The following is a 24,696-nucleotide window of genomic DNA, read 5'->3' as shown; positions in this document are numbered from 1 at the left end:
AATTGTAAAAGTCATCCAGATGTATGCTTTATTTAACTTTTTTTTTTTTTTACTCATTTTTTGTAGCCTTTGAATAAAGCTGTTTTAAAATGTTTGGAGGAAACATTTTAAGCCTCCCTGTGTGTCATTTAGTTACAGCTGAGGTAGAGACAGTGAGCTGCTATTAAACTGCTGCTTGTCTGGAAAGCCTCTGCTAATCCCTCCATGACCTCTCCGTAGTGGAAAGACTGACTGAGACTGTGCCGGAGCACCACAGGAGCAGGAGCAGGAGCAGGAGCACATTGCTGCAGCGCCTGAAGTCTTCCAGGTAATTCAGCTGTTTTTTCTTTTGCATCATGGAGCAGCTGAGGTCCACCTCTCCAGGGCTTCATTTGGACCTGAACAACTTTGACTCGGCCGATGCGCAGAGGAGCCCATTTGTTTTAACAAGCCCCCGCTCGCTGCAGTCCTGTGCACGTCTGGGTGTCAAACCTGTTGAACTTCTGATTAAATCCCTGAACGAGCTGATTGCTGAACAGAATGATGCGCCCTTCGAGGCGGTGAGAGTTATGCATGAAACCTACGAAAGGGAGAGAAAGAAGCTTTTGCAAATGTGCCGGGAGGAGAGGGAGAGGATTATCCAGGCGGCTGGGGACAGGTGGCCAGGTGGTGAGAGTAAAGGCCTGGAAGTGGTCCCTGAAACCAAAGATCTCTCACCGGGGTCCATCCCATATGCAGATCTGTGCATTAGAGGGAAATCTATAAGCAGGTCCTCCTGTTCGGTTGCTGGTACCAAACACCCGGACAGGAGCACAATCTGCAGCTTCAGCCTGGGAGACCTCCGGCACTCCCCGGCGACTGAGATGCAACTGGAGAGGCTCACTAAGGACATCAGGAAGGAGATGTGTGTCACTGTGCCGGAGAGAGACCGCAAGATAGCAGCTCTCATGCTGGTGAAGCACGAGGAGGAGCAGGCCTCCCTGAAGCTCTCCAAGCAGGAGGAACAGGAGCGCCAGGAGGCCCGCAGGCAGGAGGAGAACCAGCGGGCTGAGGCAGAGAAGAAGAGGAGGAAGAAACTGAAGCAGAACATGCAACGGTGGCGTGGGGAGCTGGAGGCCCGCAGGAGGCTGAGGGAGCTACGGGAGGAAGAGAGAGCCCGAGAACGTGAGCAGGAGGTGCTGCTGCAAGAAGACAGGTGGAGGAGGCTGAAGGAGGAGGTGGAGGCAGAACGCAGGGAAAAGATAGAGGCGGCACAGAAAGAGGCAGAGGGGCGCAAACGCTGCCAGGAGAAGCTGCTGAGAGAGAGGGAGGAAGGGGAGAAAAGGGAGCGAGAGAGGGAGAGACAGGCAGCAGAGGTGAAGGACCAGAATGCCAGGAGGAGCAAAGTGTCGCAGGAGAAGAAGGAGAAGAAGAGGCTGGAGGAGGGGAATCGCAAGGAGCTGCTCCGGCACGTACTGCTGAAACAGCAGGTGGAGCAGCAGGTGGAGGAAGAGGAGGCGCAGATGAGGAGCACCCTGGAGAAGAAGCTGCAACACTCCTGCGAGATACGTGCCCGGGCCGTAGAGGCACGGCAGAGGGAGCTGCAGGAGCGGGCAGCCCAGGAGGAGGAGCAGATCCAGAGGGCGCGCCTCAGGGCCGAGCTGCAGAGCTTCCAGCAGCTCACACACAAACAGATCCTGGTGCAGCTGAGCCAGCGGCGCATGGAGAGAGCCGCCCTGCACACCTCGGCCCGGCACAGGGCCAGAGCCCAGCAGACACACGAGCACAACCGACACAGGCAGCTCTGCCACCAGAGGCTGAGAGAGAGGATGCAGAGAGAGGAGGAGGCGATGAGGAAGGTCAGAGAGAGCTGCATCTCCGTGAAGGAGTGGAAGAGGGAGAGGCTTCGGATGCAGCGGGAGCAGATACAGGAGGAGGCGCACAGGCTGGCTTTGGCCTCCTTTCACATGAGGGAGAGAGTGAGACAGCAGACGCACAGAAGAACCTTTGATCAGATGGCTCTGGAGGCTCAGCTGACTGCCTCCATGCACCACATGAAACTATGAAAGAGACGATTAACTCCCAACATCAGCACCTCCTCGCACATGCTTCAGCACAGCTCAGGCAATAATCAGCTCATACAGAGGTAGAATAGGAGCTGTGGTAAAATAAGAAAAAAACAATCCGGAAAACATCCCCTCCTATCTGCAATCTAGGAATGTAAAGACATGCCATACAAGTATCTGAATGTGTTATAACCAGTGTGCTGCTGTAGGGTGAATGGTGGGGCCCATGAACATGCTGTGGATCATTTGGTGTCAGAGATGTTTCCACAACTGTGATTTTAGGAGTTTAATGACTCACAAACACACATTTCATTTGATATAATGCTGCAGTGTAAGAGTCCCTGAGATTGTGCCATATATTTTCCATTTCTCTTGTTTACAATGGTATTTAAATTCCTAAAAGTTTAGAATGAAACTGGAGTGGACCATGTAGTGTCCTGCCATCAGGAGAATAAACTCTAAAGCAGTGCTTGAAGCTTGTTGTGTCCCCTTAATATCAGGTTGCATATATCTGTGAGCTGTAAACAACTCACTGTGTGATTTTCTCTACACTGTGTGATTTTCTCTAGTCTACATCATCTTGTAAGACCTGTGATTTATTTGACCAGCCCTGTGAGCCACTCCGCTTCATTGTTTTTCTTAGATAAATACACACATAATGACTTTGTTTGTTACAACCCATATTGGATGGAGGTTTATGGTAACAAGGAGTTTGTATCAAGTGATCCACCATAGCACAGTGTGGTCTTACAGCCCTACAATGGTTGGCTTTATAGGGCGGAGGATCAGGCTGCAGACCAGAGAGTTAAGGGTTAAATTGCGGTCTGTAGCCATTGGGGTGCCTGAGGGCTGACATCAGTGTTTTTAATATGATATGAGCCACCATTAGCAGCCAGTGGAGTGCAGATAAGAGAGGAATTGTGGGACGTTTTCAGGAGGTTGAAGATGAGCCAAGCTGCAGCGTGATGGTTAATGTTTAGCTGACCATTGTGTTGTTTTTGTGGTCGTCTGACTATCGTCAGTGTCTCACCATGTCACCATGTCTCACTAGAAGCATCTAAAAATGTTCTCTATGTATTAGGTAGGGCAGATTAGGCAGAACTGTTATTACATTACAAGTTTAAAGCAGAACCATAATTTATGGACTCAAGTAGAATAACATTTTTAAGTGTAGGACATAAACATAAAAGCTCATAATGCATCAATTCTGTTCTGGACCATAAGAAACTGCTGAATTTAGCCATTAGTGGTGTGATGTTGTATAGCATATATATTGTGTAATAATCAGATTGCTATGAGAATCAAGTTTTGTATATATTTGTATTAGATTGGCTAACTTTTTGCATGTTTTATTAAATCTTAATTAATAAATCCTTCTTCAAAGTGTGATGTTTTGTTCCCATATTTCTATTTAATTCTGGAGTAATCCTACTTAGCACACCTGTGCCCAGCTCCCCCGGGGTAGCTGATAAAAAGCAGGTGCTATATGACACTTTGGCCATTAAATATGAATCAGCATCAGATAGTTTACCTCTGTATCAAAAAACACGTTTGAAGACCAAAGAAAACCAGACATTAAGCAGTGGGATAAGCTATCATAAAATGAAATACATTTTTTAATTTGCACATGCTAAAAAGGAGAGAGAAACAACAGGGGTCATTAGCAAATAGATAACAAATAAAGTTAACATGATACAGTTATGTTCTGTATCTGCTGTCAGTCACCTGTTTCTGTTAGACTCACATCATTTAACAGGAGCTGCTGGACTTCCTACTTATTGCTGCTGATGTTCCTCCTCACATCCGCTGTACTATGAAACAAATTACACCACTGCACAAAATCACAAGGATATCACATCCTTTGTCTTGATTATCTGCACTATTGCACATTCATGGACTAAAAGTCTGGAGCTGGTTTCAAGCTCCAGACTGTACAAACAAGGAAGACATTATTTTAAAATGTACAACCTAGATCTCCTATTGTTTGGGTAACAGATTATTTGATTGTTCCTGTAATTCTATCAAGTTACTGGGATTTCCACCTTCAAAAAAGCCATGTCCTCGGTATCTTTGTCAGACATAATAAAAGAGCCCCAAGAGGGCTTACTGAATTCAAACTTGGCAACAAATTATACCTTGGAATGGAAAATCAGTCCACTGAGGACAATATATTAGCTATCAAATTCGTTGCACATACTGGAAAGCTCTTTGATACACAAACAATAGCTGGACCAAGGTAAGCTCTCCTTCAAGGCACATGTTGTCCGCTCCATCATTGTTCTATCCCAGTAGTTTACACTGTACAGTATATTAGACAGAAGCTCAGTTTTCCCCTCAGGCACAGCGGCCCTTAGCGCCACACTTAACTGCCCTGGCATTTCTTTTTCAGTCGTCATGCAGCCCAAGAGCGAGCACCATCGGGAGCCCGATCCCAAGGATGAGAGTGAGGCTCTCCAGGAGCCCCAGGTGTAAATGCTGGTGGGCCTCGGCTCCGGGGGGCTGCTGGAGGTCGGAGGCGGGCTGGCCTGTCCTGCTGCTGCTGATCTCAGGGAGAACATGCACTGTGGCCACGTAGAGGAAAGTCCCGGCGGAGAAGAGCATTCCCACGCCGGTCGCACTGAGCTGGCTCTGATATGAACTGGCAGACTGTGGACACAAACACAAGTCAGATAATACTGAACCACCAGCTGAAACTGTATAATGACTGTGATATTACACGTCTTCTATCAGATGGACACAACATGGCTGATGTGTGCTTACTGCGTGTAGTATGAAGTACGTGGGGATGGCAACTATAGGTGCAGCAGCAGAAAAAGCCAACAAATGTCCCTGAATGTACTTCTTTTCAAGGCCTGCGTGCATCAGAAAGGAGACCAAACCAAAAGCTGCAGGAGCCTAGGAGTGAAGAAAGATGAGTCAGGTCTTATTATCAGCTCTTTTACACCTTGTTTGTGGTCCGTACTACCATATATTTAGCTCTCAGGGAACCTCACCTTGTGTAGAATGACAGCAAAAAACACTATCACTTGCACTGTCACCTGCCCCGTGGCCACAGCAGCACCCAGAGCAAATCCATCAGCTATACGCAAAACAAAAACCTTATTAATGGTCACAAAAATCTACTTCTTCAATCCATGTTTGTGGATTTTCTCAACAGCATTGAACATGAGTCTGGTTTGATGTTTTTTGCCACACTGCATGCCAGGTTTTTTGCCAAAGTTGGATGTGAGCTGAAGCTAAAGCCTCCAGGCTGTGCTATAGACTGAAATGAAGTCGTTTAAAACATAAAAGACTTCAACAGTGAAGGAATCACATGCCGTGTCACATGAGGAAAAGAACAACACCAGTGCTCTGCTGGGAATTTTCCATGCTTGTGGTCTGGAATTCCTTGATACATCCTGTGTACCTTGGGCAAACAGTGTGAAGTGTACATTAAATGTTAGATCAGTAGTCAGTACCTGCAGCGTGAATCACCAGCCCCAAAGTGGCCGTGATGCCAACACGGTTCGTTTGGCCTGAAATGAGACACTGCAAGGTAAATAAAAAGATGTGTGTACAGGTGTTAATCTGCAAAATGAAACTGGTGTGAGAGCTCTGCAAACTTGCCACGCATGGAAAGGTAACTTCCAATCTGATCCACCACAAACATGAGGGTGAACCCGAACGTTAAAGCCACCCCGATGAATAACCGAGGCGGCGGGCCCCTTTCTGTGGAAGTTGCATTCGTATCACTGGCATTCAGGCCGGATGGTACATCAGAGGAGGAGGAGGAGGCTGCAGAGAGAAGATGAAGGACGGGAAGAGCTTTTGATCAAATCCACATGAAGGCAGAGCGTCACACATTTAGCCTGCTTTCATCCTCATGTGCTTGATCTCAAGGGGGGGGGGTCACAATCAAACGCAGGTGTTAAGTTTAGTGGTGAGGAAGAAGTGGATTATGTGTGATCGGTTGAAAACCAAAAGGGAACGGGGAAAAGCTCAAGGCTGTGAGTCCAGTTGTGTTTGCATACACTGCTCACCTCTCCATGACTCTTCCAGTAAGCCCACTCCCTCTGGGATGACTATAGCCAGTGCTGTCCCACACAGGAGTCCTGCCCCCAGGATGGAGACAAACTGGAGGCTTTTCTGGTGACAGACACATGATTTCAGCTGGTTCTCCCCCCCACCACAGTTTATTTGTCAGACACAACCTGGAGCGGTTTCTCAGATTTCCGTGACAGTAAGCAAATAATGCAGCAGTAAGGCTCATTCATGAAGGTAAAAACATTATCTCCGGGTGTAAATCATTGTAATGCATCATGTGTATGTGGGCAGCCCTCCAGTTGCTAAATCAGTTGAACCACGGATTAAAATAAACCTTTGATGGACTGAATCGTTTGATGGAAATCTGCCAATAAATAAAATAATAAAATAAAACACAAGAGGACACTCACCTCAGAGAGTCTGAACAACAGTGGGATGAATCCAAGTAAAAAACAACCTACAAACATCGCAACTGATATCAAAGTGATAGTCAACCCGCCGTCCATGGCGACTATAGGTAGTTCCTCACTCAGGTGGAGACTCAGTTTGCAGACATGTTACATGTTAGCGTTAGATCCTGCTCTCAGATCCGGTTCTCATGCTGTCGCTGGAGAGAATTCGTTGCATTGAAGGAGATAAGTTGACATTCTGGCTTTCCACGTCGCGCCTCGGTCTGTCTGCTCTGCACAGCTGCACTTCCCTCCAGAGCAGCAGCACCCAGTGTCTGACCCCGAGAACTGCACCCTGCGCTTATCCTTTGCTGGAAGACTGTTTTAAATAGATATTAAATATAAATAATATATATAAATATATTGATTTAAATTAAAGAGTAACCACTACTCCAGGCACCACTACACCGCTGGGAAAATATATATTTCTGCTACATCACCTTTTTTTATGATATAATTTTATCTCCTCAGGCCTCTAAAACTAAAATACATAAGAAAAAGAATATTTGTGTGGTTGAATTATTCACAACCAGTAGACATTAGATGTGTGTCCAAGTTTAAAAATGTAATTGACTAATTAGTTGTTAAAAATGGACTGCAAAACCAAATAGGCTATGCAAATAAAACAAGAGAAAATAAATATCAATAAGGTGATATAAGGTGATCAATATTCTATATTCAACAGAACAATATAACCTGTATTATACATGTTTAACCTGAAAATGCAGACACCAAGATTTTTAGCATTAAAAATAGACCATATTCACAGCTGGAATGATTTTAAAATTGTAATCCTGCTAATAATTTAATAATAATTTTAATAAATGTAACTGTAATCTGATCTAATCTTTTTTCCTGTAACTGATGAACTACGCCTTTTTCTGTATCCAGATTACATAACTCTGTTACATGTAATCCCACTGTAAAGGTGACATTAAGTATACTCCAGCATGCATACTAAATGTTTGATTTTTCAGTGTGCTGCTCATAGACACTATTCTCCCATAATGCAATGCACAAAGGAAATAGAGGCGGTGCTTGCAGCTTTAAATAAATAAACTGTGGGTAGTAAAGCTTGAGATCTTAAAGTCTGTATGAAATTGAACTGACAGTGACTGTATAAAATGTGGCTGTGTGACTGACATCTAATGGAGCATGTATTGTGTCATTTCCTGTTCGTGTTTGTTTTGCGTGCCACTGAAACAGTATACCTTTAAGTTTATGATGTATAGATTTAGTATTGAGTAGAGTTTTGGGACACACAAGACACACTGAATATCCGTTACACAGCAACATGTATCATCAGATTGCCAACATTAGCCACCAGAAGCTGCTGCTCGCCAGACCAAGTAAAGCTGTAGCAGTAAAAAGAGTGTATTTTGATGTGTTATTTCTTCTTTTAAATTTACATGTTGTCGCTTTAAGTGACTATGTGCCGGGCATAGTTAAAAAAAAAAACTCATATAGTCAACAAACTTGATTAAATACAGATTTATTGTTTCAAAGGCTGGGGGGTACAGATATATTTCAGTATATATCTGTTGTACAGACGGCCCTTTGGAGATAATAATAAAATGAGCAAGTCAAATGCTGAGATCTGCCATTGTTACTCTTCCTATCTAGAAATATGTAGGAACATAAAAAAAAAAAAAAAAAAAGAAGCAAAGCAGACAAAAACACATTCTAATTGTGCACAGTTTTCAGGCGCAGAGACATCTTACCACCCTTTCTGAATACATTATAGAAACAAGCTGAGAACTTCTATTAGAGGGTGCTTGGCTGTTTCCAAAAAAAAAAAAAAAAAACAATCCATCTATTTCCAGTGAGTCCCGCTGTCTATGCAGATCTTATGAAGATACTCTAAAATAAACTGAGGATCCTAGACTTGGAATTTAGCACAAGACTACTGGAAATCATTTCAACCATCAGACTGTAGATCTGTACTCTAATGAAATGCCATAACATGGGACTGGACACCAGTAAGTTATTTTACAGTATAAAACATACAATTTCTGGTTAGCTAATGAACCCTCCTTTTGAAGCTGTTTAAATACAGCAATCACACGATTACTTAAGCCACTTTCATATTACCAAAAGTTGTGGAATTAATCTACATTCAGCGTTTAAGCACTGGAGTTGTTAGACAAGATGAGAATTTTTTTTTTTAAGTATCTCCCTCAGAGCTGGACAGTATACGTTATTTTGACAGGACACATTCAGAGATTTCAAGACATCTCGGAGGTATAAAAATGAAGAGGTATAAAGTATAAAATCACCTTATCATGACTAGAAGAGCACCAGACTCAATGGTGTCAAACAATTGTCTTGTTAGTACCATAATTATATAGTCATATGTGGTGCGAATATATCCATGAACAAATTATGGAAACAGTTAAGGTTCACCATTGTCGTCATTGCACCCGCCCACAGGGGGCGTGCCCTTCTCTGTCAATCATTTAAGTGAAAGTAAGATTAGTGCACATTTCCCGCAATGGTTCTCTGAGCAGCTGGACAAGACGTGTTTCATATTATGGTCCAATAATAATAAATGGTCCACAGTGACAGACTGCAGTGGTACTGTGTCTGCAGCACTTCGCCTTGCTTTACCAACAATCTTATTTGTGTTTAATGGGGCGGCACATAGTGTTGTCTTGACTATGAAAGAAAGGAAATGACAGAAACAAGAAGCTTGATAAATCCTGAGTAAGGTCGTAACTGTGTGGGAACTGCATTTTCACATTATAATTTGTTACTTAGTATTTGTTAAAGTATGCATTTTTGTCTTCCTGATACCTGAAAAGAAGCAGGTTAATATGGCTGAGGCAGATCTAAAATATGTTAAACATTTAATCTACATGTTTCATGATCAAGTGTGGAGTAGTGCATGGCTATTGCTCTTGGCAGAGGCCTTACAAAGCTAGTAACTCGATCTGCAAATGGAACCAACAACTGTGTAAGTCTATCACTTATTACTTCATAACAACGAATAGAAGGAAAACAATGAATATATCTTCCATTTTGTTTTAAATGTCGGGAGGGCATAGTGGTATTGAATTGCATAAAGCTAAAGTTTCAAAAAATGAGTGACTAAAACATAGATCTGATCCACAGGTGTAAGTCTCTTGAGTGGCCTAGCCTAAGGTTTGATATGTTATCACCAAAATTGCGCAAATCTGAGTTAAAACAATCTACAACTCAGCATTGAGTACTGGCAAATGGGAAACTGTAACAATTCTCAATGGCCACTGGAAGTTACAATACGCTACCTACTTGACCAAGTGTCTACATAAAAGTTAGCACTGAAGAGGACTTGAAGAGGGCCGAGTGATAAAATATAGATTAGCTCATTCGTAAAACTATCAGTAGACACCTTAACTGAATGCTAATTTCAAAATCTTTACATAAAGACGTAAACATACTGTCAAATAAGATACAAATGAGAACAACAGATAAAGAGAACCAGTCACAATAAGTATCATCTGAAAGTGACCCACAAAAAAAAAAAAAACTCAAAAAAGGCCTTTCTCTTCATCCTCTGAGCAACACAAAGGGATCAGCAGGCTCCTGGCCTCCAGTCCCCCTACTGGGGCAGCATCAGTAGCAGCAGTCCAACAGCAAGTCCCAACAAAGGCTCAGAGACTGAACGTCTAAAAAAGATCATAATTAATGTAGTGTTCCAAAATATTATCTTCTTCAACAGTTTAGGGGTATATCAAGCTTGGTAGCATTTAAAATTCAATGCCTACAAATAAATACCATGTCAAAAAAGGCTATTTTACAAATCCAGAGTTTTGTAGCTGTACAGTGTCAAAGCGAGGAGTGTTAGTAGCAGTGATTTCTTTCTTTTTTTGTTGTTGAAAGGCTTCTATGGAATTGGAAGAACCATTTTGAGACCATCACATCAGCACAGACCAAGCTATCTGGTAGAGTGGAAAACTCCTGTTTCTCCCCCTGTGCCAGCTGCTTATTGAGGGGAAGCATATACAGTAGTGCAGACAATTAGAGATACTGACAAAGGATTACAGGAAAATCCCTCCACCGTTTGAACTTGAAGGCATGCTGTACTACAGTACCTTAGTGAAACTCGAGCTTATAGGACAGGTCCTCTTTTTCAAGTGCAGTAATGTTAAGGAAATACCAGAATATTAATCCCCTTACAAGACAAGGCAAAATATTCTTCATTTGTGCATTAGTGTCTTTCTTTCAAGGGTCCATGTGCAGTGTTTCGCAGTGTCTTGAGCTTTATCAGGACAGTAGGATGTTGCTGCCCTGCTGCATTGTCAGAGTAGATTCCCTCTGCAGGTACACAGACAGAAGACGTTGTTTGGTGAGACCCAGTAAAAAGTCCTTGAGCGACAATCCATTTAATCCTTAGTAGACAGTGTGCTTATGTTAGTGTAGAGTCCCTCCATGGAGGTTGAGATGCTTTGGAGAACTGTTGGTTCAGTTCCTGGTTTAATTCACATATTCAGTGCACTCCTCCAGTTAAACTCAGGGGATTTTTATTTTTCTGGTCCAGGGAGTATCAGTGTCGCACTTCATTATCAATGAGGCTGTCCTCACCAGACTGGAAGTCCTCATTTAGGCCATTTTCCACATTTATTATTTCCTCGTCCTGCGAGGACCCCTGGCCGTCTTCCTCGCCACTGCCTGAACCAGCCTCCTCTGAATTTGGGTCTTGAAGTACCTGAGCAATGTACATTTGCTGTAGGGGAGAAAAAGATATAGAATTTTTAAAGTTTGAAAGGATTTTTTTAACAGTAAACAATGTTCCATTAAAATAAGTCATACATTTAATACCACTAATGTGTGACTGAAGTCTTTTCATTACAAAATATTGCAGAAATAGAGGGTAAACCAATTAGACGCATTTGGCTAAAATATTTCATAAAATATCTTAAATGGATGAATGCTTGTCTAAAATATTTGATAAACCCTCTCCTTGCATTTTCTCAAGATACAAAAACACTGATCTCTACCTTTTTGCTCCATCCTTAATTTATTTTCTCATCTTTGTTGCCCTGGTAGCTCACCTGGTTGAGCATGTGCCCAACGTACTAAGGCTGACTCCTTACTGCAGCGGCCCAGGTTCAATTCCAACCTGTGGCCCTTTGCTGCATGTCAAACCTCCCTCTCTCTCTTTCTCACCACTTTCCTGTCACTCTTCAGCTCCTCTGTCAAAATAAAAGGCAATAAAAAGCCCAAGAAATAATCTTTTAAAATAATCTGTTGTGTTCTTGTGTACATATGGAGAGAATTTTCTGCTGTATTTGGGTCCTAAAGGCTGATTTATACATGTTGAACATCGTCTCTATGAAGAGCATACACCGTAATCTATTACTGTCACCTATACCGTTATGAGCATTTATACTTGTGCTTCTATTTATGCTCCTGTCACAGTTGCTCTTCAAATAGCTCTGCTAAATGCTAGTTGGCTTTGGGGATTCTAAGCTACTGTATTGATTTTTGACTGAAATTGAAACTCTCCCTCATCTCACTCCCCAAACTGTCTGGTGTTTTCCACGCTTCGTATTCCCCCCTCGCTGCCCGTGAAACGAAAGGACGAGGGAATATGAGGGGACAGACAAGATGCATGTCATGCAGTGAGGCAACGTCCCATGTGTGCCTGTTTGTCTGTGTGTGAGGACACACTTGTCTGAGAATGTGTGTGTATGTTAGAAAAGGGATTTTCAAACAGCATTATTAACTCCTCTGGGTTTTACATGAGTCACTTCCCATTCTCAGACAATGCACACACACGCACCAAGTGGACCAATCACAGTTGTTGCAGTCACCGCAATGTGTAGTTACATTTATGGGAAGGTACACATAGGCCTACGACGTACGTGATTATGCCGTACCTATGCCATACCTATGGCATCGATTACACGCAAAAGTATAAATCAGACTTAAGTTGGGTGTTATGCCATCATTAAAGTGTCCGTTTTTATTCAATAAATTCAACCTTTCTTTTCCAAATTTTCATATGTGATCTATAAAGCTACAGCTGTTTGACTTTATGCTTTGACAAAACAAACATGAGACCTCAGATCAACATAAGAACTACAAGTGTGCAACCCACTTTGACTTTTGCTGTTGTGGTCAGCAGATACAAGTTTTAGCAATATGTCCTATATTCTTCCAATGCTTGATCCTGAAGCTCATATTGTTATAAAATAATGACTGAATACATACTGCTGCCTTGTTGGAAGCAATAGCGCACACTGGACGCCCATTCTCCAACCCGTCCACGGTCTGGGTGTCAATCTAGGACAGAAAACATGCATTTAACATAAGCAGTTGAATATAATGCTGGTCTGAAATACTGTTGAATTTAATATAAATTACCTTGTAGTTGTGAGCACTGAGATATTTAAAATGTCCGAAGCAGACATGAGAGAGGCAGATAATGATTGTGATGATCAAAACTACGAACGTGAACATGGACGTTGCAGCTGAAAAACCTGGGGGAAAGAAAGTGGAGGGACACTCGTGAAACAGGTGCTTGTACTGAATGATGCTTCAGACAAAGGGGCAGACGAACGGTAAATAAATTTGGGCACATGTTAGGACATCAGAGGCCTGTAGATGGAGTCCTCATCTTACCAGAGCGAACAGTGGAGAAGAACAGAAGCCAAAAAAGGCAGAGAATGGGAGCGGCCACCACTTGGTTGACAGCTCCAGAATGGATCTTCTTGTCCAGTTTGGATGGCAGATAGGCGTAGTACATGTTGTACCTGTCCGCTAGGTGCTTCAGTAGCATGTACATCAGTCCTGCACAGAGGAGGGAGATAAAATAATTAGTGGATCTAATCCAATTAGGCCTGCTGAAGAGCTTCTGTGTGGTGAACAGAACCACTGAATGCTCCCTGCCCACTGTGTGTTTATCCTGCAGGCGGCTAATCAGCGCACTATCTTGATGTGAAACAGCAGTAACCCAGCAGAACTCACCAAAAGGGACGATGATTGGGCAGGTGATACTGTAGGTCATAACCACGGTGAAGACACACATCATCCAGGCGTAAGCTGCCCCGAACTGGAACTCATAAGCTTGGTGCTATATTAAAGACACAATGATATGATTTTAAAGAAAATACCAAATCTAAACATCCTAATTTGAATATATTACATTAAGCTGATTAACACACAATTTTTTTTTTCACCAACCTAAAATCCTAGAGAATTTATTGACATTATGCATTTTATGACATTTAACTTGGATTTCTGATTTTAGCTTCTAAATTTGGCATGTGCTCAACAGTGACAATATTCAGTCCCCATTCAGTTTTATAGTAAAGTTTATGTAAGAGAGAAATCATAACCAGCTATTAATTACTACTTTATGATTTCAACTTTGTAGGCAGGGACGCACTAACCCTCTTGACGTTCCTCCTCTCTGCTGCAGAGCGGGCCAGGCAGAGGCGGATCATGTACATAAGTAGGCCGGGGATCCTCAGCAGGTCCATGGCATTACCAATGAATGCAGACGCAATGACATAGTTCACGAAGAAGGCTCCGTTGTCAGGAAGGAACACACACCTAGAAGGGCAAAGAAAAAAAGTCACTATCACTAAAGACTGAGGTCAGACTCACACTGAAGTTTCAAAATGCATTATTGCAGAAGCCAGTTTGAATCCAAATGAATTTAAGTATATGAGACCTAGTTGGGGTATTTCTAAATTAATGAAATTAGCTTCAAATAATGGTTCTTCTCAATATATTTAAACTAGATATGGTACCAAAGAAAGTGGACAGTTTGCAGTGTATATTTAAAGACATTTCATCCTGCTTTTCTGCTTCGTTCTGCAGTGGTCTGAGTTGTATGTAAAAAATAAAATGATGCTACTTACTCAAATCTCACTTTTGCATCCGCCAAGAATCTTCTGTCAAAAAGCCAGCGGAAGAAAACATCCAAACTGCAGAAACACAAGGAAACGGTAACGGAATCGGCTCAAATATTTAGTCTGACAAAAACAAATGTATGTATAGCTTTACATTTTATCATGTTGCAGGGCAGAAATCAAAAACATCTGATACCTGCTGAGTCCTAGAGAGGGCAGCAACAAGACCATAAAGATCAAGAAAGTGTAGCATTTATGCATTGTGGTCCTGTTCTCCCCTGACCTACAAAGGACAAAGGTAATATTCACATGTTAAAAAAACAGACAACACAGCCAAACAACCTGAAATAGCAATAAAGACAACGTGAATATGTTGAACTATTGACGGCAGGAAGTGTAAACCATACCGGGTCCAGTGGGCTTCGAAGAACGCAGAGTAGTAGACAATGGTAGGAAGTAGGGCGGAGAAGGACCACAGAAGGAGAGTAGGGAAGAACTGGGTAATGATTGGATTCTGGAGGACAGATCAAAGAGACATGTTGTGTCAGGAAAATGAGTGGTGAATTCCTGTGCTTCTGCAGCAACATGCAGACTTGTGATGGCTTGGACATAAACGCTCAGTATGGCAATGATAAAGATGCCTGAACAGATCCTTTACCGAAAAAAAAGAAAAAAAAAGAATTCTGAAAGAAAATCCAACAGAAAGCGTCTTTAAAATGTTCTACACTCACATTTAGGTACTCCACTGGTTTGGTAACATTGAACTTGTCCATGGTGGAGATGATGATGGCCGGTGTGGTGAGAAAGAAGAGGAGGATGAAGAGGACAATGTTGATGATCAAGCAGCGGATCCACCAGGAGAATCCTCCCACTGACAGATGCTCCCTGTGGGATGAAGGTTATGTAGCGGTTAGACTGACACTGGGCGAAGACCCGCAGTTATGGACACAGCTGGCCAGTAAACTGATACTGCAGCTCAAAAACTGGTTTGTCATCTGAGAGAGAGAAAGTTTCTTCAAAGTGGTCTAAAGAATAATTATTACTCAATTTGATATTAACAGCATCACAAATGAACAAGTCTGTGTTTGTAGAATTCCCTTTGGGTATTTGCGATTCTGTACTTTTATTCTGCCAAAATGTAACCGCCCTTTTCAATGGGTGCAGTTATGTAATTAATAACTAAATAAAATGCAGCCCAGTTTGCAGTTTGTGGACAGAATATGTGACCTGACTGTGTTCTTACCAGTAGACGTTTTGTGGATCAGGGGCGTAGCTGACAGTCCAGTTTTGTGTGTGGAGCTTGCCGCTGAATGGAGAGCTCTTGGGCTCCCGGCGACAGTGACAGCCCTGACACTTGCAAGCATTAAAGTCCTTCAAGATTCTGAAAAGAAACATCCACCCGACCAAAGAACAGACATTACAGTGGGTCAAGAGTTAAGTAACCATCAAATTAAAAACCAATGTCACACTCACAAATTACCAGTTACCACATGTAAATGTACTTACATGGCAGTTATGGACTCGTTCTGGAAGGTGACAAAGGCCATTCCTAAGGGCTTCCTGTTAACCTTTTCTCTCTCCTTCCTTCCTTCTTCTTTTAGTTGTGACTCCAGCTTGGTATAGTAGCTCACTGCCTCTTCCTGTGAACACCATGAACATGGTTTTTTTTTTAGTTAAAAAAACAAAAATCATGACAACATGAGTTGATTTTAGTTATGTAATAACAGTGTAGATGAGTAGTTAGATACTGTGAAACAGCAACAGGCTAAGAAAAGTTGTTAATGTTGTATTTTTGGTGTAATTTTAAATGTTACTTGTTGTCCATCTTGGTTTCTAAACTCATGGGACCCTTTTACTCAATGTGATTTGGAGATCCATAAATAAAGGAAATAAAAAAACGACACACACAAGACTAAGACCTCAGAAAAAATTGTTATAAAAAGATGAGAATTGTGCTTCAGTTCACTAATGAGATGGGTATGGCCAATTTAATTTTATCAAAAGAAATCGCAAAATTCTTCCATTTATGCAGTGATTATGTAGTTACATTAATCTGTTTTCCTCATCCAACCATTTAGCATGTGTCACATGACCTTGCAGCTATAAACAAGCAGCTTGCATTGTTACCAATAATGCATCTTTACAGTATAGCCATATACAGTATGTAACAGTTGCATTGTGACCAAAACAAAAATGGCTACAATATACAAAATTATGTTTAGATGTGGGTTACAGATGATGCAACAATATATGGTTTCCTGGCTATTCTATGAGCAGGTACTGGCATGTTACATTGTTTAAATGTTTTTTTCCTGCTTAGGCCGATTCTCCACATTAATCTTTAAGTGTAGCGTAAAATCAGATAAATGCCTTCTTTATCTTCCCCTTTAAATACGCTGCTCGTATCATCCTGTTAACAGGTTTCAGTAGTGTGTTGTTTTGAGATAAAGCTAAAATATGTCTGACCTGCTCACAGCCTTTGATTACGCAACAGCAAAGGTGTCCACAGGGTTTCGGATTGATCATGGTGGCAATGTGCTCCTTGGCCTGCAGGTCAAGGAAGAATTTCTTGCTGCGCTCTGTCTTCTTCCTGCATGCAAAACATCAGCTGTGTCAGACTGAGGCTCAGGTCCTGGAGCCAATGAAAGACTACAAACGTACATCCCCCAGGGCAAATGCACACAATCAGACACTTATGGTTAAAACATTGTTACCTCTCAGAGTTCAGATACATCAGCCTGGCCACATCGTAACAGATACGAGCTTCCAGTACAACACAGTTTTCATACGCCTGCCTGTGAAAAAATGTCAGGAAGGGAGAAGTAAGTATGTTGAAAAAGCACAAATGAAGACATATTAGAAAGTCCCAAAAAAGTAAAAATCCAACAGTCACAAATAGTAAAAGGCTTTCATAGTTTTTCTTTTATACTAAAAGTGTCTTTCTTTCTTTTTTTTTTGCAGTGCACTAACAAAGATAAGATTTCGGTTAATACCATTTGGCTGACTAGGAGTTGAGCCAAACACCCCTTCCTCAGTCCTCAACCATCTTGACACATGACTTGCATGCTCGTGCTCATCTGGCTTCTATTACGGACAATTACACATATAGGCCTGTCATTGTCTGATTCCAAACATATCGCCAGGACAGGACAGCTGCTTTTAACAGGAAAAGGCATGGCCCTTATACACCTTAATACAGTTACTGCACAACTTCGTGCCATGTCGACAGAGCAGTGTATCATTTTTATGAGCAGACAGATTTAAGCGTTCTGAGATATTAACTGTGGCGCCAGGATACCAGTGATCCTGGATGGTGCTTACTCAAAGTGTTGCTTTATCTCTGACTCCTCTGCATATTTGGAGATTCCATTGACAAATAAAGTGCGTTTCACCTGCATGGAAATGAAGACAGAGAAGTAATTACCAACAACATCAGACCCATGTGCAAGGAGTGTATACAAAATAAAAAGCAATTTTCTGAAGCCATGCCACCCACCAGGTCATCCTCCTTGTAGTGCATTTTGGAGGTGTGCCGTCTCATGCTGTACACCGTCAGTAACAGGTAGAGAAATGCAAAGATGGTGTGCAGCCACAGTAGTGCATTACTGAAGAAAAAAAGGGCAAAGTGACAGCATTAGAAAGGGGAGACTCAACATAAGGCCTCAAAGAACAGTGTATAATATATCTATAATAAAGTAGTGGTATATGAATTACTCACTCTGCATCCAGATTTGCTATAGTGGTTCGCCCAAAACTATAGGCATTGTTTTCTGTAAAAAAAAAAAAAGAAATAAATAAAAAAAAGATAATCACTTGTTAATCACGTACAATTCGTTCAACATATTTACTTGGTGTGTTATTATTTGATATAATAAAAGCATGCTACATTATACAGTTCTGTACATGTCTTAAAGTTTACAACAATTCTTTGGGTGTTAAGAAAAGGTTGCAGAGCCTTGTATACTTTTGGTCATGGGAAGGCAGTTTCAGTCAGAAGACAAAAACAGCAAACAAACATAACAGTGACAAGACAGTATCATCTAGTCAAACAAAGAAAGCAAAACTGAGAAAAAACTGAGAGTGAACTGAGTCACTACTCAATTTCTAAATTCCAAATCGACTCACCAAGTAGGTTTCCCGAGAAGTTAACTGGCAAGATGATGCCCACAGAGAGCACGCCCACCACTACCAGCAGGCCAATGATGTGGCGCTGGAAGGACAAGTAATGTACTGCATCTTCACCACACTTCTCCCTTATCTCCTCATCCCTACAGAGAGAACACAGATACAAAGTGAACTACTACTACTTAAGAGGAATTCAAAAACAACGTTCTACCAACTTTCTTATTTCCAATATGCTGTGAGTAGTCTGACTCACTTGATGCGGAAGATGGCAGTTAGCCAGGAGCAGAAGCCCTAAACAAAACAAAAGAGAGAGAAAGAACAGAGGTGTTGTTCCAGTTACCACATAACATATATAGTACATCATAGATGAGACATTATATTTTATCCTGCAATAACAGCAGCGTACTTACATTGTCTCTCTGCTCAAAGTCCACAGAGCTGGAAACTGATGTGAGGCGCTCATAGCGTTCTTGTGTGTCTGACGTCATGGCAGAGGCCATACTGTATGCAGAAAACAGAACACATAGTATTTGTATGATGTTGCACTACAACTAGCTCAACACCAACATGTACTATAAGGGCATGTTAGTTCTTTGTGTCTCAGTAGAGTAGGATTACCATTAGTATAGAAAAGTTGACAACACAAAAGACACACACAAACACATGCCCTGAAATGGACTGAAGAGATTTACCCCTGTTTATCCTGTGTGGGCTGAACACAGGATTTGGGTTGGTAAACCACTCAACCACAGGAACAATCTCTGCAGCCACATTTCATGTCGCATTAGGACTGAAGAGCCTACTTTACACAGGTTGAGTACACCATCACTGTCAGAGGAAAGGTTGCGATAAAAAGTTAGAAGGCAAAGCTCTACAGAAAACAACATTCACAGAGGAAACAGAAACCCAGTGACCATCAAGACAGAGAGTTTGTAGAGTTTGTCCAGCAGAGCCACAGGTTCTCCTGAACATAAAACAGCATCAAGACCTTATTGTGTACTGTAATTTGATTGACCAGGGAGGTCATTCCAGGTCAATTTATAAAATGTAAAATACGAGGAGGACCAAGGCTCTGCTGGAATTCTAACATTGGTTCAGTGTTCACTACCACATGAAAGGATGACGTTAACCAGGGCTCTAAGAGATCTGCAATGGAATGAGGAGAGGGCCTGCGGCTGTAATCCACCATCAGTCCTCCTCTCGCACATTCCTGTGAGAAGTGGGAATGGTGGATCTCAGTTCTAGCAGACAGGATACAGTGGAGCTGCACCATGTTGGGGCCTGTCTATGAACAACAACAGATCAGGGAAGCATTACCTCTCTGAGTAAGCATCCCGTCTGTGCGGCTCATTAAGCGCGTTCACACAGAAGTAGTCGGTGCTTCATAAAGAGGTCAATACACAGATTAGCACACACAGATCTGATTAGGGCAGTAAGAGAGGACAGGGACACCCAACAGCAGAAATACAAGAGTGACAAGGACAGGGAGAATAATTAGGAGCCTGGCACTGGGAAATGCCTGGAGGAGAAAAAAAGGAGTGAAAAAGCGGCTGAAACCCACAGCGGCCTGGGCAGAGTCAACCAGAGTTGTGAGTTATGTTAACTAGAGAGAGGGGAAAGGAGTGAAGAAAGAGAGTGAGGCTACAATATGGAGAGATAACATACTATTCCCGATCATCCAGGCGACTGTACCGTTGATCCACTCTTCTGGTGAAAAGAGAAGCAAAACAAAGCCATTCAGCTGAGTTAAGAGGAAATGGCCCTGTTTGGCCAGTAAGGGTGCTGGTTAAGAAAAAAACTGGGGAAGCATATTACACCACAGGCATACCAATGAAGGCTTCTGTTCATTCTGGTATATGTTACCCAGCCGTATAAATGCGTTTAAGGCCTATGGTATAATAACCTTTTCACTCATTTCATTTGAGTCGTGCCTTATGTAGCTGGAACAACAACAGACACCATTTATTACCAATTTGTGACGCTTCAACAAGCCTCCCGGTGAGGTGACATTAACGTTTCAGAAGTTACAAGAATTTAAAAGACAAGACGTTGACCTCAAGTCAGCGCAGTGTCATGAGACAACACTATATTTCCTGTCTGTTACAAAAGTGTCCCATGCTGCCACCCCCCTCTCATCCTCCCACCGTGCTGCAACCCCACTCTCTGCTCACATGCAGCTGCGAAAATAGTGAAGCTGCAACATCACACGGACGCAGCAGGGGGATGTAGGTGATGGAGCACTGTGTCATGTACTTTCCAGGGTTCACAGTCAAAAAGAGCGTCTGTAGCAATCTGATCTCCCGCTCGCCCTAACTTGATCAGTTTGCCTTTTTCGCCTCGTGGCGTACCGGTTTAAAAAGGAGCAGTGGAAGCAGTCCCTGTTGACGGGCGCCTTTTTGGCTACTTCCACGTCTATTATCACCATTCAATCAGTCTCAAAATATCCCAATATATCTGGGAACACATCATCACACCATAATGGGGAGCTACAGTCCATGGGGCTTAGACGTAGACAGTGGCTTTTAAGTAGACGGGGAAATGGATCTATTTATATTTCAATTGATAACAGTTACTAATCATTTGTTTCTTCTTCCTCTATTTCAGGGTTTTTCCTACAGCGGTCTGGCCTGTCTATGTCAAATGTCACATGTCAAAGTGAACAAACCGTGTAACAAGTTACAAAGCAGGACAGTGTCAGAGTGCATCATTGCCATTAAAAGGGAAACTGCTGACACTGACTTCCTGTCTGGGGAACCATCCTTGTAGGGTCGGAAAATGTAATTGTTTTTAAGTGTCAGCTAGCAACCAGAGTGAACAACCACCAAGTGCTTAATACTGGTCACATTTTGTTCCCGTAGACCAACGCACACTATTTAACCATAGGCGTATCATATCAGTGTCAAACTGGCTCCACAGAAAGTGCTGTAAAGTACAAACCCTGACAAACAACACAGGCTTATTTATCCTGCAACTGGGTCAGTCATCAAGATTTATAACAGCGTGTTTGTCAAACATCTCAAAACAAATTCCTTAGCACTTCACGACAGATCGCAAATACTAGTATGTAACTAGTATTTCATTTATTTATATTAGTACTACTGCAATTTCCCAGCATCTATCTATCTATCTATCTATCTATCTATCTATCTATCTATCTATCTATCTAAGAGAGGGAGTAAAGTTTAGGTTAACACAAATGACCACAGATGTATTATTAATTATTTTAGGTGGTAAAAGATCATTTTGGAAGGTTATTTAGGTTAGCAGTTAACTTTGGACAATGGCGTGTACCAAATTATTAACCACTACTGTGCATTCAGCACTTGTTACATGTATAAAGAGACTGCAAAGTAAACATATCAAATTTCAACCATAGTTGATCAGTGCATGTTGGCCTAACAAATCAGAAAGCCTTGGTACTGGACCTTCCAGTGTGGACCAGCGTGTTTTAATTACCTGTCAGCGTCAGTCACCAGAGCCAGGCGCCCATAGTCCCATGCTACTTTTCTTAAGAAGGAGAACACCACCAGCAGCCCCTAGAAGCACAAAATAAACAGCGACTGTCAACACCTCTAGTCCCTTTATTTACAATACAGAGGGCTACTGAATGAACGTTACATAACTGCTTGAAGGCGTTTATCATTTAAAAACACACCCACTGAAGGATTTCAACTCAATTCTAAGGGTTGTGAAGAAAGCACAAAAACTGAAGGGCTCGCACTGCATTCGTGATAAGGCTATATAGTTGTTTGACGCAAATAGTGCTAATCGGCTGTAGTAAGTGGGCACTCCGTTTGACTGATTGAGGACTCACCAAGAAGAACATAAAGTCAAGGGCAAGGACAGTGGGCACACCGCCAAAGGGCAAGCCCTGGAGCACTGTGCTGCGAATTCGGGCCGAGTAACAGTAGTCCCTGGAGGTGTTACTGGGCGAAGGCGTCGGGCAGCTCTCCGAGTCGGCGCATCCTTGCACCGCCCCGGTGGCCATGATTAATATCAACACTCTGTGCATCACTGCAGCATCTTGACAGCCTGTTGGGAAGAGACAGAAGTGTTAGAACATCAAGTATGCTAATTATTACTATTGCATTCTAGCGTAACAGGTCACACTGTCTGTAACATCTATCGCACGGCCTCACGCCACACGTCCATTTTCACACACAGGGGGAAAACATTAATAACGGCAAAGCGGCAGAGAGAGACAATGAGGACATCAATATTGTCTTCCGAGAGTCGGTGAGTCAGTTTCCTCTTTTCGTGCCGTCAGCTGTGAGTCTCGCGGTCAATTTGTGAAAGTTGGCAACCCTGTTCAACGACGGTGACTCACAATAACAACAAATAACTGATTTAATTAACTCCCTTAAGTGAACTGCCTCATAGGTTTTAGTTTTATTTAGTTATCATTGTGGATTTCCCATGTTTTTTTTCTGTCTGTTCACACTGCTTAGAAAGATTCTGGCGCTTTGATGAATGAAACTTGTTGCCCGTACTCTACAGCATTGATAACAATGCATTTTAAGTTCACTGACCTTCTGTCTTGTCCCTAGTCACATGCCGTCGCTTTTGATCACATGCGTCACAACTGAAACACTGTTTTAAACCATTAAACACTTTTTGTTCCTTGTTTGTGGCCAATATACGTGCAAACACATAGTTCCACTTGTTCTAAGAAAAATAACTGCAGTAAGTGAAAATTTATTTGCAGTACCGACTGGCAATTCCCTATTTCCATCCAGAGAGAACAACACTGGTGTCGTATCGAGATATGGTTTTAGTTAACTGGGAAATATAGACCAACACTCACTCTTGTTTTGGTTCTGATTCTGTCCCCCTTCACCTGAAACACATCTGTGTCTTTAGCTCACAAGATCAAGTCCAAATGTCTTCTTTTGCTTTGTCTTGCCTGAGCTTGTTTACGCTGCAGCGTACCGCGCGGTATTGGGGATTGGAGGAGAACAGTGACTCACCCACGCAGTCTACGTTTGGGTCAAAGGAACACAACAATGGGCCATTTAACTTTTAATACAGCTTTGGGAGTCGGCTGTCCAACTCTGACGCATCACGCCTAAAAGCTGTGCCCTGCTGGAGAAGCCTCACATCTTATTCTCTTACCTTTCACTCTTCCCTCTGGTCTCCGATGCACTTCAGTAAGAGACAACAAGCAGTTGATCTAGAAGGCTACCTGAAGGCTAATGATGGAAAACATTGACAAAACATTAATAGTGTATGAGACCTAATAAGTCCTAAGAGAAATGTATCTGAACAATAACACTGATCCAAGAATAAGCCCCAATGATTTTAGCACTTTACTCAAACCTTAGGAATTCAAACTGATTGGAAAAATAATCCAAGAATAACAGCTGGTCCCGAAACTCCTTCCTCCCCCCGGCACACAGCAGACGTCCTAACACTAAGGTCCACACTTACTGACTCTTGGTGAGGAGTTAAATGACCATTTAAACTCCAAAGCAGATATGAGGGGCAGGGCAAAACAACTGCTTAGATAAAAACACTTGCAATCGAATCAATACCTAGTCATCTATTGACATATCAGCAGAAGCTTAAGATGAACAATCCATTCAGGAGTGGCAAAACACAACAGAGTTCATAGTGGATAGAGTGATAGCGTCTCCAGCCTGTCCTGATCGTACTGCCTCCATTTCCCAACAACGTGAGGTTTCCAATTTCACTCTGACTGAACGAAGGGGTTGGAGAAGGCGCGTAGGTGTTCTGGCGAGTGTTTGCACAGTTGCACTGCTATACTTGTGCCCTTCGACCCACTACTACCAGCAGCAGTTCACGCCGCTGCTCATCTGCCCTAACACTAACTCATTTATCCGCTCTCTGGTATGCTGTGACATCAGTGGGGAGGGACGCGGCCAGAGCCGAACAATAAGCCGATAGAGACCGCAGGGTTCAAATGGACCGGTCTCAACCCAGGGAGGACACAACACACCGCCCTGTGCCTTCGACCACACTGCTGCACATCCTGGACCCACTGCCACGGTTCACGCTGTTTGACATTCAACGCCGACGTCTTGAAAAGGACGTGAGCACAAGTATTGTGTTTTTCTGTTTGAATGAAGAAGTATCTTTACAATATATACAGTATACATTATCTATCTATAAATATCAGGATTCAGGAGTCAAGGATGATAGTATTCAAGGAAAACATGTGGTTACAAATAGTGTATTTCACTGAACCATTGTACCATCAGCTGTTGGGTTTCTCAA

At 42.4% G+C, this 24,696-nt stretch overlaps 3 protein-coding genes across 5 annotated transcripts in view; 1 reads left to right on the top strand and 2 right to left on the bottom strand.

The window, feature by feature from the left end:
- The first annotated feature begins 335 nt into the window (after positions 1-335).
- Positions 336-2,024, top strand: LOC118329765 (coiled-coil domain-containing protein 177). Its single transcript, XM_035664051.1, has one exon. The coding sequence runs from the start codon at positions 336-338 to the stop codon at positions 2,022-2,024; it is 1,689 nt and encodes a 562-aa protein (XP_035519944.1).
- A 1,588-nt stretch (positions 2,025-3,612) lies between these two features.
- Positions 3,613-6,760, bottom strand: LOC118329432 (zinc transporter ZIP9). The gene is made up of 7 exons (XM_035663604.1): positions 6,458-6,760; positions 6,044-6,149; positions 5,596-5,798; positions 5,483-5,552; positions 5,018-5,103; positions 4,785-4,919; positions 3,613-4,670 (listed from the first exon to the last, which is right to left on the bottom strand). The coding sequence occupies exons 1-7, from the start codon at positions 6,551-6,553 to the stop codon at positions 4,410-4,412; spliced, it is 957 nt and encodes a 318-aa protein (XP_035519497.1). The 5' UTR covers positions 6,554-6,760; the 3' UTR covers positions 3,613-4,409.
- Positions 6,761-7,969: 1,209 nt separating this feature from the next.
- tmem63ba (transmembrane protein 63Ba) overlaps positions 7,970-24,696 on the bottom strand; it is a 23,088-nt gene continuing 6,361 nt past the window's right edge. The window contains exons 2-25 of one of the 3 annotated variants that reach the window (XM_035663152.1): positions 23,575-23,651; positions 22,277-22,494; positions 21,919-21,998; positions 20,128-20,169; positions 18,873-18,963; positions 18,716-18,753; positions 18,463-18,605; positions 18,056-18,107; positions 17,834-17,942; positions 17,659-17,729; positions 17,052-17,132; positions 16,804-16,927; positions 15,844-15,977; positions 15,581-15,718; positions 15,069-15,222; positions 14,745-14,851; positions 14,534-14,620; positions 14,347-14,412; positions 13,873-14,035; positions 13,448-13,553; positions 13,103-13,270; positions 12,845-12,960; positions 12,692-12,763; positions 7,970-11,201 (exon numbers count right to left, since the gene is read on the bottom strand). In XM_035663152.1, the coding sequence (XP_035519045.1) occupies positions 11,022-11,201; positions 12,692-12,763; positions 12,845-12,960; positions 13,103-13,270; positions 13,448-13,553; positions 13,873-14,035; positions 14,347-14,412; positions 14,534-14,620; positions 14,745-14,851; positions 15,069-15,222; positions 15,581-15,718; positions 15,844-15,977; positions 16,804-16,927; positions 17,052-17,132; positions 17,659-17,729; positions 17,834-17,942; positions 18,056-18,107; positions 18,463-18,605; positions 18,716-18,753; positions 18,873-18,963; positions 20,128-20,169; positions 21,919-21,998; positions 22,277-22,474 (2,520 nt within the window). In that variant the 5' untranslated portion in view covers positions 22,475-22,494; positions 23,575-23,651 and the 3' untranslated portion in view covers positions 7,970-11,021. The remainder of the gene's footprint in view (positions 11,202-12,691; positions 12,764-12,844; positions 12,961-13,102; positions 13,271-13,447; positions 13,554-13,872; positions 14,036-14,346; positions 14,413-14,533; positions 14,621-14,744; positions 14,852-15,068; positions 15,223-15,580; positions 15,719-15,843; positions 15,978-16,803; positions 16,928-17,051; positions 17,133-17,658; positions 17,730-17,833; positions 17,943-18,055; positions 18,108-18,462; positions 18,606-18,715; positions 18,754-18,872; positions 18,964-20,127; positions 20,170-21,918; positions 21,999-22,276; positions 22,495-23,574; positions 23,652-24,696) is intronic. The other 2 variants (XM_035663151.1, XM_035663153.1) reach the window with 2 other exon arrangements.

This window comes from Morone saxatilis, unplaced genomic scaffold (genome assembly GCF_004916995.1).
Source record: "Morone saxatilis isolate NCDOM2014 unplaced genomic scaffold, NCSU_SB_2.0 Contig19, whole genome shotgun sequence".
Lineage (NCBI taxonomy): Eukaryota > Metazoa > Chordata > Actinopteri > Moronidae > Morone > Morone saxatilis.
This window is presented reverse-complemented; position numbering and strand designations above follow the sequence as displayed.

Coding starts and splice junctions, on each gene's coding strand:
- LOC118329765 (XM_035664051.1), top strand. CDS start 336: ATGGAGCAGCTGAGGTCCACCTCTCCAGGGCTTCATTTGGACCTGAAC.
- LOC118329432 (XM_035663604.1), bottom strand. CDS start 6,553: ATGGACGGCGGGTTGACTATCACTTTGATATCAGTTGCGATGTTTGTA. Junction 6,150..6,457: donor TGTTGTTCAGACTCTCTGAG/GTGAGTGTCCTC, acceptor GTCTGTCACCAG/AAAAGCCTCCAGTTTGTCTC. Junction 5,104..5,482: donor GCTGGTGATTCACGCTGCAG/GTACTGACTACT, acceptor TTTTGCGTATAG/CTGATGGATTTGCTCTGGGT.